General features: G+C 33.6%; 2 protein-coding genes across 2 annotated transcripts; one reads left to right on the top strand and one right to left on the bottom strand.

The window, feature by feature from the left end:
* Nucleotides 1-6,157: 6,157 nt before the first annotated feature.
* On the top strand, nt 6,158-10,497 carry LOC149480710 (all trans-polyprenyl-diphosphate synthase PDSS2-like). The gene is made up of 5 exons (XM_089706860.1): nt 6,158-6,264; nt 8,429-8,588; nt 8,805-9,111; nt 9,437-9,592; nt 9,832-10,497. Exons 1-5 carry the CDS (start codon nt 6,158-6,160, stop codon nt 10,389-10,391), a joined length of 1,290 nt encoding a protein of 429 aa, XP_089562986.1. The 3' UTR covers nt 10,392-10,497.
* A 1,463-nt stretch (nt 10,498-11,960) lies between these two features.
* Nucleotides 11,961-14,363, bottom strand: LOC149480709 (all trans-polyprenyl-diphosphate synthase PDSS2-like). The gene is made up of 2 exons (XM_089706681.1): nt 14,003-14,363; nt 11,961-13,166 (listed from the first exon to the last, which is right to left on the bottom strand). The coding sequence occupies exons 1-2, from the start codon at nt 14,240-14,242 to the stop codon at nt 12,213-12,215; spliced, it is 1,194 nt and encodes a 397-aa protein (XP_089562807.1). The 5' UTR covers nt 14,243-14,363; the 3' UTR covers nt 11,961-12,212.
* Between the last annotated feature and the right edge of the window lie 1,339 nt (nt 14,364-15,702).

Below are 15,702 nucleotides of genomic sequence, written 5' to 3'. Positions count from 1 at the left end.
GTACGTTTAGCAACCCCAGGACAAATTTTTTAGTATTTATGCTATTCATTTAATAAAAGTAAAAATATATGTTGCATGTCTATCGTTCTTAAGTATATAATATTATCAACTTGGTTGCTCCATAGATCAGCGTATATGTATAGGATTTTAATTTTATAGTAGAAATCATTATAATTTATTTTAAATATAAATCGCAAAGATATAAAACAGATTATATGGTATATTGATATAAATAAAGTAAATTTGTAAAAAAAAGCGTTGAAATTGCATATGCGATACAAATTTTGTGATTCAAAAATTATTTTACGGTAGGTGAATTCCTGATGCATATGAGCACAGTATAAATAATATGATAGACACAATGATAAACTCTGTACATGCCAGATATAAGTGTTATGCTTTCGGAAGAGTTCCATAAAATGATTATTACTTAAAATTATACATTTGATACATCCATCATTCCTCATGGGAAATATTAAAAAGTATTCACATAATACAGTTTGACCATATTTAAGGAGTGTGCTAGACAATAAATTAAACCTAAAACTATATATTTTAGCTTCAATCGTGTACAGAATATAAAACAGCTTATGAATGTAAGATTTTTGATATTCCGTTACAGTGTATTTTATAACGTGTGAAATTAAACAACACTTTCGCAAGTTTTTTAGGCATCTATAGATTAAAAATAAATACAATATTACACTTACACCGTGGCTTGAAACTATAGAATATGAATAAAAACTTTGTTTTAAAATATGCATTTTTTCTATAAATAAAAATACAATATGGACTATACAGGCGGTTTCCTTACTATGAAGTGACGAATTTATATACCTCCAAAAACCTTAGTCAGGTCTGCTTCTGATCGAATCCTTATCGCAGTTGTACCGGATTGTTGCCGGGCGTATATTCGCCCATCTCGCGTCCAGACATAACGCCAATGCAGTCGATTACCTTCTTCTCGTGCTTTTCGAAAAATTTGCCTGTTCGTTCTCGTTAAGCGTTCGTTCAGATAAAGTCTTCGGATAGGGCCTGGAATCATTAAATTCGTTGTATCTAGACCTCGGCGTACACGAGCACTTTTTAATAGCTGGTCCCGTAATGAACGCCGCGTGAGACGAACGGACACTGCACGCGAGGATGGTCCAGGATCTCCGGGACTTTTTGAACGCGGTGGGCCAACACGATGAATATTTACAACGTCGTTCTCGCTCACCACAACGCCCAATTTAGTGCCGATGAGAGTTAATACATGAGTTAAATTTTCATTTTCACATTCGGGTAATCCACTGATTTCAATATCTGTCATGAGTAATTCTTGATCTCTATCATTTAATTGAGTTTTTAATAACGCTACCGTATCCGATAAATCTGTGCCCTCTGACAAACAATATGCTGCACGCTGTTCCTCCAGCATGGATACCTTTTGTTCAACAGTATCCAACCTCAACGATAGACTTTCAACAGTTTCGAAAAGCTTATTCATTCTGGTGGATAAGTTGGAAATTCCCGCTTTAACTTCTCCTATTTCCTGTCCCATTTCAGTACGAAATTTCTTTAATTCTTCCAAAACATCTAAATTCAAATAATCTATGGGCGATGATGAACATCCTTTTACAGGAGTTTCGGTATTGTCCCGACGCGGAGCTTTGCTCACGCACGCCGGACATAACCAGTCAGGGGGACATCGTGCAGATTTAGGAAGCTTTACGCATACCTTATCATAGAAGCCAGAACAATCACTGCATTTTACGCCATCTGTTGGTGAAGTAAACTTTCCACACGCAGTACACTTTTTCATTCTATTGACTATTTATTGTTTAACTATAAATGTGACTAGATGGCGCTGTATTGTATCTGTTCCGTGTTCGTGCTCAGATATAATGCGAAATATATTTATTTCCTCGTCACTCAAGAAAAATTATCTTTATAAATATTCTTATATTTTTCTTAATATATAATTTGTAATTTTTTACCGTTTATTATCTTTGGTTTTGTTACCGAGAATAACACATAAAAAATTACAGGGTAGATTAAAGAATTAGCTAAGCACTTACAAGTTTGTGTTGTTTTCGTGCCGCTACGTGCTTTGTGAATTGTGAATTATATTTCATAAGCACAAAAATAAGTTATATGACGATTGGAACACTTTTTCACGTACAATTATTATTAAATAGTATTTTTAATACAGTTTGAAAGCACAGGTAAGCAAGCTGTTTGACAGTCGAAACTCAATCTCATTCTCAACTCATTTAATTATTTATTAGTAACACTGTTAACCGTTGCTGCTGCGTACAGTATGAAAATCAGTGATGTCATCTAATTTTGACAGTTGAACACTTTTACTGGAAACATTGATGAATTTAGTGTGTCGTAAATTTTTTTTTTTAATTAAAAAAAAATATTTTTTTTTCAAAGCTGAGGTTTGAGGGCCCCCTGAGCTCCGGGGCCCTGGTGCACTGCACCACCTGGCCCTATGATAGCTACGCCACTGTATGTAACTAATAAACATAAACGATGAGAAACGTTGCTCACAATACTTATCCTATTGAACAAATGTGTTATACGCTACTTAGATTATTATTGGAAGCACCAATTTATTCAGCATGTTCGATAGTATAATAAATCGCAAAACAAAAGGTCAGTTTGGAACTAATAAACCTGTTTATAGCTTCTAATTGTGAAGGGTGCGTTCGGATTCATGACACCAATTAAATTTCTATGATATCGTGAGCAGATAACAAACGATAATGTAATTATTAAACTGTATTTGCCTTTGGCACATCGATTCGTTCAGAATGTTTTCAAAGAGAACGTTTTTTAGGATTTGTGTCTTATTTTGCTTAATATTGGAGTTTGTAAGTATTTTATTAGTATCATCTATACTAATATTATAAAGCTGAAGAATGTTTGTTTGAACGCGCTAATCACAGGAAATACTGGCCCGATTTGAAAAATTATTTCGGTGTTAGATAGCCCATTTATCGAGGAAGGCTATAGGCTACCTAATACCATATATCTATATATCATCACGCTAAGACCAACAGAAGTGGAGCACTGCGGGTAAAACCGCAGGGCACAGCTAGTATCTAATAATTGGTGAAAGAAAAATCTATAAATTAAATAAACAAATGGTTACTTAACTTCATTCTCTAACTTCTGTTACAATTAATGTAATTAAACTCTCATCAGTGAAAATCAAAGTGACAAACGGGAAATATTTTTTATTTTTTTTTATCCCAATCAATGGAGGAGTGGTATGAACAGCTGGGGTGTGAAGTTGATTAAGAACCCATTTTTATTTAGTTATTTAAATAGTATACAGATTATGATGTTGAATATCTTACAGAAGCTTATCCATTCGCAGTTTATATACTGTAATAGGATTTAGCGAATCAATATATGTATAATTCTCGATAAACTTGTCCATAAAAGGCCGGCAAAGCACCTGTAACACTCCTAGTGTTACAAGTGTTTATGGGCGGTGGTGACCACTTAACATCAGGTGGCCCATCTGCTCCTTTGCTTGCTCTGACATAAAAAAAAAAAAAAAAAAAAAAAAAAAAATAACTTAACTTTACTACCCTAAATTGGATTTTCCTGTCCCAAACATTAGAAATAATATTTTGAACGTGTGTTTTCACAGAATACAGATATAAATGCTGTACGTAATGATATAAATGCGCCTATTTGCGATGTGTTTTGACATTAGTTTCGCGCGTTTTGCATTTACCACAGATTCGTTCCCACGGTGTCGGATCGCCAGTAGGTGACTGGTGTCCTAGAATCCAGATAGACGATAGGTCGTGTTTTGAAAGCTTCGTGTCATCATTCCCAAGGTTCTGATTTAATTTATATGTTATCTGATCCCGGGAGTAAATGCCTATTTTGTGTTTCAATGTGTTTGGGACGTGAATTATTTAAATGTTAAGTTTTATTCTGTTATCTATTTCTATCAATAATGTTTTTAGTTAGTTGATTAGGTGTAGGTAATAATAAAAATTATTGACGGTCAAAATCAAGAAAAAGATATAAGTAGATAAGTATCTAGTTTATGTGTCTTTATTTTGTAATAATTTATTGTCTCAATTGTATGTTTATCATTATTTTAACACTGCAAGCACAATTCTTTGTACCTAGGTACATTCTACTAAAACTAAAATTAAAAAAAGAAAATATGCAAAAATAATCATTTAACTATAAAATCATTATAGGTTCCATCTGTCTAATATTCGTTTTATATACAGGTATTCTATATTATAGGTATTGCTTCTTCCGAGCCCATTACAAAAACATCGGCAATAACAAGGCATCAGATTTACGGCTCAGTAACCAGTAGGCTCGCGAGCGACCACGCCCTCTTATTATCCCGGTTTTTTGGGAACTCGTTATATGGTAACACTATATAATTTAATAACGGTTATGTACTTGTAGAGTATCAGTTGATGGTACGTTTATTATTATGTATTGCACCTGTAGGTATAAGAAGTTTGATATGTGTTTAAAAAGTACAATAATGTAGGTACTTTTACTAAGGAAAAACTGTACATAAATTCAACATTGGTTCTGCTAGAAATAAAATTAAATAATGTTACAATTACCTAGGTACTGTAAAGTGAAGTCTATTAAAATTTAAAGCTAGTTACAACGATCTGTTAAATAATGCGAACCATAACATCGTTGAAATGATGGTAAGTACTTCTTTTTATAAATACAAGTTCAATTTTATGTTACATCGTACCAACATTTAATTTTAAAGGTGCAGGCAAAAAAACAACACTAAGACATTTCTGTCGGTCCATCTGCGAGATCGAATCAAGATTAAATTCGTTTCCATCGATTAAACCCTGCCACTTATTATACAAAACCCTTATTCAGTCCATTTTCTTACGTATCTGTATTATTTAGACGTAATTATAAACGGCCAGCATTTAAGCGCTTAGGTTAATTATAGTGGGAGCCTTTTTTAATTGTGGCAACCCCGTTTTTGTACTTCTATATTTAAATCGTTCGTGCATATAAAATGCTTACAGACTTATTGAGAATAACTGCTATTATGATAGTAATTATTTATCTACGATATATCGAGTAATTACATTGTTTCTGCATTGTAGAAATTTTTACTATTACTTTCGATATTTGTAATAACATGACAGAAATTGCCGCTTATTTAATATTGCTAAAAACATGTTTTCAATATTTTAAATGTGTCCAATTGATCATAAATCACAAATTATGAGATACTTATAAGTTCTACTATACTTAACTAAAAACAATAACTAATAACATTTTTACAGACTTTGTCGTAATAACATGAAATTGAAAGAACATTGATTAAACAAGGTGTTGAATAAACAAAGGTACATATAAAATTAGAATCATTTCTGATTTCTTTTTGATAAGTTTCTTAATAATAATAATGGTCCAGGAGCCAGCAGCAGATTTTATGACCAAGTTCCTCTCAAGCGGTAATTAGTAAAATGCATCAAAGTATAGTATTATGAAGCCTCGTGAACGTCAGCTGGAGCTCGGTTGGGGGGAAGAGCGGTTGTAGCCTCCCGTATCAGCTGACGGTTTTTCCACCAAGATACAGCCAGCTGACATATATATTTATCCACAGTTACATATAAGCTATCATCAGGTAAATTTTTGTTTGAGAGGAAATAACGGAAAATAAATTTTTCTTTAAATTGAACTTTCATGTTCGAGACACCAGCTGACGTATAATACACCATGTTGTAACCAGCTGACTATTTTTTTTCGTTGAGATATTGGGTTAGCTACAATTTGACAAATTTTTAGCTGAGAGGAAATGAATGAATGAATGTATTTTTTTTCCTATGTGCGTGGGAGGCTACAACCGCTCACCCCCCCAACCGAGCGCCAGCTGACGTTCACGAGGCTTTATAATACTATACTCTCATGCGTCTGACGAATTATCTCTTGAGAGGAAATAGTTAACCAAATTTGCACCTGGCTCCCTAACCATAATTATTGTGAAAGTGACATTTACGATATTACAAATTAATATCAATCTTACCAATTTAAAAACTCATTAAATCAATTGTATTACCAATGTTGCAGGATGTTTTAGGGTGCACCGTGAAACAATTTGGCGCGCCTGACCAATTTCTTCCGAGCTTCCTGATTTAAAATGTCAGCGGAAGTGACGTCCAACACGATAATGGCTGATGCGTGCGCGCGAAAATCGTTCGCGTTCAGAAATCAACCGCGTCTCCGTGACATTTCACATTTGAACTTGTAATTTAAGTTAACCTTTGTGTTGACGGAGCGGGTTAATTAATAATTTCGTTTTGGAATTAGGTTTCATGTTTGTGTGTTTAATAAGTGGCAGGGGTTTAAGAATAGATAGGTATAGCATTAACATGTATGTTACCTACTACCTAGTGACGTCGACTGATAATTTCTTTTTTAAAATAGGGTTAATTGGGCATACCTGCGCATAAAATAATGCCAGGATACCGCAATGTCCTTGCGATATGAATTATATTACTTTACGACCAATTTCATAAAAATCGGCAAATTTTAAAATAATTACAAAATTTATCTGAAACGTCAGATAAATTTTGTAATTCGTCACTATTTGGTATATTATTTTTTTTACTTTATTACTGCATTGGTTCGATAAATTTTTATGATTTTTTTTTATTATAGTACGTTATTGTAAATGATTTGATAAATGCTAATACTAGTTTTAGTAGTAAATTAAAACTGCGGCATTAGAAGGTATTTCTCGAAAGCCTCATGTTCTCAAATATTGCAACTTCTAGATCTTATCAGACTTTAGCACAGCAAATTTATTCCCAAAACGCTAATGATGATTTCGTGTCGTTAATTGTATTCAAAACGTTACTAGGTATATACGCCCAGTCATTTAGATTCATTCCATTGCGGTTATTAAATAATATGATCTGTCAAGAATAAAATTTCAAGTAAGTATAAAAATAAAATTAATCTAGTTGTTAATTAATTACGTAATTACTTACGTGTAACGAGTAGTTCTAGTTTTTAACAAGTTTAACTATTTTTTCATTCTTTCATTCGTCGTTCATTCGCACATTTTTTACCAAAGAGTTTTAACATAACATTTTCGCGCCAATCACAGGCGCCAATTCTTTTTTAATTCTTGCATGATTGTGTCACAGACGTTCTCAACATGGCTGTCAATTAAGAAAATTACATCTGCCGTAAACTGCAAAATGTTATCGAGAAATCTGCTAGCGTCTTACACCGGCAGATTGTATAAGTTTTGTTTAAATTCAAAACGGTGTGTTTACTATCGTGGTTTCAAATCGGTAACTGTTAATTACGCGTCCGTTTTGGGAAATAAGTTCAGGTGCGTTTCGTTTTTTATAAGGAACATAAATGGTGCAAATAATGGGATATATTATTTAATTTAACTGCTTGTTGCTTGCGTTTTAAATTTTGTTTTCGACGACACCCAAGAGCAGTTATTATAAATGTTTTTAAGCTGATTTCACAGTTGCTGCTGATAATCTCCGAGTCTACTGTCTGTGAATTATGAGTGATTTTTATGACTAGCACACATTTATAAAATTAATTTTTAGGTACACAGATTAAGTTACTTAATACATAATAAGTGTTTATAACAGAAACTTTTACGTTTTTTAATCATTATTTTTTTAACTAGAAGGCCAAGTGCGTAAACACAAGTGAAAGCCGCGTTGTGTTCTATCTAAGAAGTCCACTGTATCTTATGTTTAGACTTTAGAATAATACTAGCTTTCCACCCGCAGCTTCGCCCGCGCAGTCAAAGAAAAACCCGCATAGTTCCCGTTCCCGTGGGATTTCCGGGATAAAACCTATCCTATTTCCCGGGATAAAAAGTAGCCTATGTCCTTTCTCGGATATCAAAATATCTCTATACCAAATTTCATGCAAATTGGTTCAGTAGGTAGTAAAGGCGTGATTGAGTAACAGACAGACAGACAGAGTTACTTTCGCATTTATAATATTAGTATGGATAATATCTACACTGATTGAAACAGGACTCGAACCGTAGTTCCTGCGAAGTGCGATAAGAGTTTTCTAATTTTTTTTTCATTAGATTGGCAAACTATTCAGCTTTATGATGTTATACTATGATGTTACTCTACCTAGATTGCAGATTTATTCCACCAATTCATTTTGTTCGTGTACGCGGGCTGTTTGCCAAACCAAGTAGTTTTTAACTCATCTCCATGATTCCATCAGGGTCTGACCCACGAAGTTATGTAGGTTTTACATTTGCCACCCCTTATTACTAATTTAATTTTCGCTTGGAACTAGCTCAAACCTCATCATTTTAAATGAGCTTCGTTGCGCGATCTTTGTCACAAATTAATCTACGCGTGTGACGGTTTTGATTGGGGTATGCTTGAATAACTAGAATAAATTGATATAGCCGGCAATGCCACGTGCGCCATGGTCCACGCGAAGAACTGGACTGGCGTGACGTCACGATGGAAGCTGAGCAAATTGTTGGCTACCCTACATCGTTCCTGAACCTGCGCTGGCTGCTCAATGATGAGATTGCGAATACCGCTATACATTTGAGAAAATTGGTCAGTTAATAGTTTTTGTGTAGGTAGTTGATACTAGGTATATGCACATATCATAATACAATAGATTAACAAAATTCTATACGTACCTAGTTAATTTCACATGTTAGTTTAGTAACAACTAACATGTGAACAGAAATGATGTTTTAAAAATTAATCAAATTGTATTTAACATCATAAAACATGTCTCTTTATTCTAAATAAGCTAAACGTTGTCAGGTCGGTACCAATCATCCTCTGCTCAAGTCCGCCAAAAATTTGTTGATCGGTTCCAAAAGTAACCTTCAATCCGTTGGTCTGGTCATTCTCCTGGTGTCCAAGGCCGCTGGCTTCGATAGTAGTCGGTATACTGGCGATTATCATGACTCCGGTGTTCTACACTCTCAACGAGCACTTGCTGAAATAGTGGAAATGAAAAGAACGGGGCATTTGATACATAAGACGATGGCTAATCTTCAGGATAAGGAAAAAAGTGGAGAGAAGTATAAGGACTTGCTGTATGGGAACAAAATTGTGTTGCTCACTGGTAATGTTTGTTTCTTTCTCGGTAGTGGTACAAAATCTCCTTTTTATTTTCTATTAGGTACCTATGAATGCTTATGGGCGGTCGCGGCTCCTCATCAAGAGGCGTTCAACGTGTTCGTTTGCCTGTAATGATAAAGGTGTTCTAAGAATTCCTTATGATATTATTAACCTAACCCAACAATATATGTATATGAAAAGTGGCTGTACTCATAAAAATATTATAATTTTTAGATGAACTTAATTTTATTAAGTACCTCTCTGATACATAATCCACCTACCATTAATAGATCGGATGATTCAGATCTTATTTCTATAAATATCTGCAGGGGATTATCTTCTAGCTAAGTGTCTGCAGCACCTGGGTGGATTGAGGAACAATGAAGTTACTGAGCTTATCTCGACCGGTTTAAGAGATTTGGTGGAAGGCGACTTTATTGGGGATCATGATGATGAACATAAACCCCTACCGAGTAAGCCTAAAGGTAAATTTTAAAGTGTTACGGAAACAGAATGTAATGTTTTTCTTAAGACTACGCTACTATGCGACTAGTTACAACTTATAGATGAAATATTAGTATGTCGATCAAAAGTAAAAGTTACCTATTATGGAATACCCTGCAGGCTAAAACGTTTTTTTAATTCTTTAAAATAGCGTGTTCAAAGACCATAATACAAGATTGGATTCGATAAAAGTGATAATTAAAAAAGTTTGTGTATTTAGCTACCAATGAAATAACCAGCAACTACCTTTGGGAGAACGAAGACAACTTAGCCAAATTGGGATCAAACACCTTTCTGGGTCAAGGCAAAGACGAATGGCTGTTACGAACCATGCTGACATCTGGCAGTTTGCTTGGCAAGGGTTGCCAGGGCGCTATGAAACTCGCATTCAAGGGAGAGCAGTTCGAGAGAGACGCGTACAAGCTGGGAGGACATTTGGCCATTATGTGGCAACTCTACCTCGACATTAAGGACTTCTTTACACACCCATATTCATACTCCTTGGTTGGGGCACCAGTAATAATAGCCATGTGGGAGTATCCGTCGCTCTATGGCCATATATGGTCCGCAGCAGTTGAGAAACGGCCCATAGAGTATAAGCAGTTGTATTACGCGGTAAGAGGCACTAGATCTATGGATTATATATCGAAGTTTCTAGACGAAGAACTAGCTGCAGTTCTGAAATATAGTGATAAATTTCCTGTGGAAGATGCGAGGTTGGCCCTCCAAAAAATGGCATTGACTATACACGGTGAAACTTTGCAATATATGGAGAAATAATGCTATTATATTTTATTTTGTTCATTGTTTATATGTGATGTGCTCGCCTTGACATGACATGACATCAGTTAACCTTATGAATCTTGATCACCTTACAAGGGGATTTATTAATTATGAGATGCACCTTGTGTGTATTATAAAGAGTAACCTTTTATCAAAACCGAAATAATTAATACTATATAATAAAAAAATGAAATAAAAAAACGCTATATTTGACAATACACGATTACTTTGTGAATGACTTAGGCGTCGCAACTTCGAAAGGCTTCATTGATTTCCGTCACAATCAATTAATATGTGTTGCAATAACGTTGCAAAGATCTTTCGAAAGACTTTCCATTCTGTGAATAAATGCAGTAGTTTGTGAAGGTCAAGAGAAAATATTTACGTAAAAATAACTAAAACAAATCGACATATCTCTTGATTCCTAATTAATTGGAATGTATATTTATAACGGTCAAATATAAATCAATATTATAAATTAAATTTGAAATCGTATGACACTGTGATTCCGGAGCGGTAATGAAATACATTTTCCCGCTCTCTGACCTGTCATGCGAAATGCGCGGGAAATGAGGTATGCGTGTCATTTTTATTCAACATCTGTATTTAGAACTCAGAGTAAAAACGAACCCATTAGAAATGAAGATTTCAAAACTTTTTTTTTTATTCATTAAGATTCGGCGGTTTTTCGGCAAGTCTTGAAGATATTCATTTTAATAAGTTAGCATATTATCATATACCTGTTATTTTAATACGTACTCCATACGTACGCCTTACTAGGCGATTTAATTTTTTTTCCTAAGATTTTTCTTTGACGCATTTACGAGTATCAAGCCATCACATAATGAAAGCAATATCTAGTAAGTACTTAGATAAATATTTTTATCGTAAGTAGGTATTTACATTTAGTATGTTTTAAATGAAAAACATTTCTTAAACCACAATAAATTTATTTACACAACACTAGTTAACAATTTTCTAAGAATTATGAAATATCACATATTTATAGTAACTTGACCATAATAATTCCTTCTATCCAAATCAAAGGCAAAACTTAAACATATTTAAATATTATAAGTTATAACTAAATTTAAAAAAAACACCTTATCGGTTTTACTAATCTAATCTGTGGAATTGAAAATACAGTAAATTGTGCCAGTATAAACAGAAAGACAAATCAATAAAAAATAAACAGTTAAAAAAAGGAATATTATAGATATATTGTGACAAAATGATAAATTAACTTACATCTTAAAACAGCTAATGTGGACTTTGAAACAATAAGTTAAAATTACATTTCATAGTTCAAACATTTGTATGTGTAATAAATATAAAATAACAATGCAACTATGTAAATAATTTATTTCTTGTAACCATTTATACGTATATATGAAAGGCCTGCCATGATTGCAAAAAAAAAACAAACAATGAAAAGTAAGTATCAAATGAAAATTCTTACAAAATATAAATAAATGACATTGCAAAAAAAGAAAAGATAAACCAAGATAAAAAAGATAGCAATTTTTGATTTTTTTAACAAATAATGAAAACATTTGAATTTTCCTCTTTAAAAGTATGATTTAAAACAAGCCCAAAAAGGAGAACTTTTTCTAGCATGTTTTTCGTCTCAATATAAACTGATTTGTAAGAATTTTTGATGATTATTATATCTTTATAATTGTCTCAGTTTTCAAATTGATATAGGCTTTCGAATTTTGACGAAAATTCTCCCTACATTTCTCTACCTATTCAATTTGTACTAAGCCCACACAATAGTGCAGACAACCAATTTTTTCCTATTCTCTTACACAAATCCTGCTATATATTCTTAATCATTCTCTTTATAGTCCTAACTGCTTCACTGTCACCAAACAAATCAGCATAGCATCTGGCTTTATCCGCATTTTCGCTATATAATAACTTAGTCCGTTCCACGGCATCCGTTTCAAGTAATTCCTCTTTTAAACCCACATAATCAACTTCTGTAATATTTTTAACGTTAACCTTTTCATGTAAGTGAGGTAAACGCTGCAAACCGAAAAGAACTGGTGCACTAACTAAAGAATAAGGTTCTTTGGTGTTTGTGAATTTGTGTAGTTCGCTCGCAGCCTGCCACGCTAAGCACAGATGACAGCCGAAGAGGAAAGCCTTTTTTTGCTCCTCGACACTTCTTTCAGCGAGGTACATAACTCCCTGACATCCTCTACCGAACAAGGTACCACCACTGTATAAAGTCCGTAGCGTCCATTCCCTTACTGGCGACCCTAGCACGTCGCTAACATCCAAAGGCACGGTTTCACAGCTAATCCTGAAGTTATCCGCTACATTTTCTTTTGGCTTGCTTGGCAACGGCATGTTCTGCTCATCTCTAGGACCAAAGAATTCTCCTTCACTTATGTCACGCAACGCTGTTGATATTAAATACGATAAATCTTGATTCTTCAATCGTGCTAACATGCCGTTTGCAGTGACCAGTAGATAGTCACCTATGAGGATGGCAATTTTATTTGCATATAGAGAGTCCATAGCAACGTCTCGCTGCTCTGGGGGTATGTTTAATAAACCTCTGTGTATGTAATGGCCTGTGCGTATCATTTCTGTAAGTTCGGCCAGCATTCTCTGTTGTTCCGCGACATTACTTGCATGTAACGATGATGCTGGTGCGACAGCTTTGGATAGTAGGAGAATAATAAGGCCCCAAGGTTGTAGATTATTGTGTTCATTGTATAGGACGGTTTTGGCAGTTTTCATTATTGGGTGATTGCTTCCTACCTACAAGTGAAATAAAGAGAAATATAGCGCAAATTGTAACAATATATGTTTGACTCCATGGTAATTGTATAAATAAGAATAATTGGCCGTAAGTTTAAAGACCCTATTAAGAGACATAAAAGTCTTGGGCGCACCAAATTTCTAATATCACAATATAGATTAGTGGAATGAATGCAAATGCATATAACTAAAGCAAACAGGTATGAGTCACTATTATACTATTTATTTACTTATACACCATATTAACCTATGTCAAATTTTTATTTATGTAAATATTTGTATATAATAGCATAACATTGTATCTCACTTTATTTGATTAACAAGTTCTTCAGTATACATGAAAATTAACAACTTGTTCATGACAATACAATAACATTTCAATTAGATACTTTAAAATCATGAATTTCTGTTTAGTGTGTTTGTGTGAATAGTTTATAAATATAAAACTTGTGTGGCCTTAAAATTTTTCAAGTGTATAACTTACTTCCTTTTAGCTAACCTTGAAATTATCATTACATAATAAATATATGTGTGGTGTAATACCACATAATTTAATTTATGTACAATAATCATGTTGTATACTAATTATAAATGAAATAAAATTAATAATATAGCTAAATACGTCTTGAATAATAACATATTTACACACATCTAATAGATATCTGTTGCATTGGCATGTCAACTTGTCTAACTTATGTTTGTATATTGAATAAAATAGGGAATAATAATTGCAATGAATGAGTAGATGGTGTTTGACCTAAGTTGCCTACAATATACATGTAAATATAATGACTTTTCGGTGTAATTATTGTAAATAATGTAAAATTTCTACTTACAATTTTACGTAGGTGCATAGCTAAATTGGCGAATTCATCACTCAAAAGCCACCTCAAATTCATGAAAGATGTTGGATATCCGACAATCTTTTCAGCATCTTTAATAACCTTGCTCCACTGCGCGAAGGGAGGCCGAAAAATATATTCTTCTTGAGTTAGGTTGGTCATGGTGCTCTCGACTCGGATTTGTTGACTTAACACTAGGGTACGGCGTAAATGTCTCATTACTGCGTACGGCATGTTGATGCACTGATTGTAACATAAATTTTCGACTATATTTACACTCGACTTCAGTCACGTTTGTGATTAATTGTGTTGAAAATTATTACGCGCCGTCCTTGCACCTCTAATCAAGACCATAACTGACGGCTGTCAATGTGACAATGTCTTTTAGATTTGACAGCTGCGTTTGGAAATATAAGTAAAGTAAATTGTATACCTCAATTATTATTGTTAAAAACGAAATGTGCTATAACTGTATATCAGTTATAATGAGATTAAATGTAAAGATTAATTGAATAAGTATTTAATTATTTTGAAAGAAAGAAAGAAAGAAAGAAAAATTTTCTGTTTTTGTTATACATTTTAGAGTTCATTATTGAGTTTAAACCATTTAAACGAGACCAGTCGTTTATCTTACTTATCGTCGTTAATTTCGTTTGCCGACACTTACAATTTGCTATACTATTTTATGGAATTGCATTATTTTACGGCTATAAGTTTGTTAAAATTAACACAATACACTCAGAACATAAAATAATATGTTATAATATTATAATATATTGGCTGCCTAATATTATACGTACGGTAAATAAATGAGCACTATAACCAAAATATCTCGAACCATAACCACATCATAATTATTATTCATTGTAACTCATGAATTTGTTCTAGCTAGCCTGCGACCTAGTTAGAATAAAAACAAGGGCCTGCGTGTACGCAGGATTTAAATCCCCGTTTGTATTTATATTTCAATACTGCTTTTAATGCATTATTCCGCAATGCCGTACAAAAATCATGCGATAAGGGGAAAAAATCCAGAGTTGCAATCCCCTCTCTTTCCGCAGTCCAGGGGGTGATTTGAAACAGGTAAGTACCGTACAAAATCAAATGGCCAAATTTACCCCGGTAATTGTCAGAAAATAAATAAAAATTCCGACCTTGTGGACCACCATTTTTGTACGGCACTGTGCGTTTTCTTATTATTTTTAATGGATCTATCGGTGGTAAAGAATGCCGTACTAAAATATGTGATCAAAATTTACTCAGTCTACCTGTACTTTCGAATTCTCATCTGCACTCAGTTGGACAGCTTAGGTACAAGTGACGGCATAGTGCTGAATCTTATTAATTTATGCTCTTATATCGTTCTAGATAGCCAGATAGGTCACCTGGTGGTTCAAATGACCCATAACTTTTTCAACATGGGCCTGTAGTCTAATACAAGCTGCAGTATAAATTGTAGTAGAAAATCTGTAATAAAATTTTCGAATTATGTATATTGTTCGATATTTAATTAATGACTATATGAATATTTATATACCTACTAAAAATTGCACATATTTTCAAACTACTTATTCTTACTATGCCATTTCTAGCAGATGCAACTCAACTCAATTATTATTACTTTACCTATGCATTATACCAAACATGTATGTGGTTTAATATATCCTTTACTTAAACAGACATCTTGTACCGTA

Source organism: Colias philodice, chromosome 18 (assembly GCF_061535455.1).
Source record: "Colias philodice isolate Cphi_HAF_F1 chromosome 18, ilColPhil1 Martin Lab GWU primary, whole genome shotgun sequence".
Lineage (NCBI taxonomy): Eukaryota > Metazoa > Arthropoda > Insecta > Lepidoptera > Pieridae > Colias > Colias philodice.
This window is presented reverse-complemented; position numbering and strand designations above follow the sequence as displayed.

Excerpts from the sequence above, each read along its gene's own strand:
- LOC149480710 (XM_089706860.1), top strand. The coding sequence starts at position 6,158 with ATGTCAGCGGAAGTGACGTCCAACACGATAATGGCTGATGCGTGCGCG. Across the intron at positions 8,589-8,804 it reads CTATACATTTGAGAAAATTG|GTCGGTACCAATCATCCTCT; the intron begins GTCAGTTAATAG and ends AAACGTTGTCAG. Across the intron at positions 9,112-9,436 it reads CAAAATTGTGTTGCTCACTG|GGGATTATCTTCTAGCTAAG; the intron begins GTAATGTTTGTT and ends AAATATCTGCAG.
- LOC149480709 (XM_089706681.1), bottom strand. The coding sequence starts at position 14,242 with ATGCCGTACGCAGTAATGAGACATTTACGCCGTACCCTAGTGTTAAGT. Across the intron at positions 13,167-14,002 it reads CTATGCACCTACGTAAAATT|GTAGGAAGCAATCACCCAAT; the intron begins GTAAGTAGAAAT and ends TTTCACTTGTAG.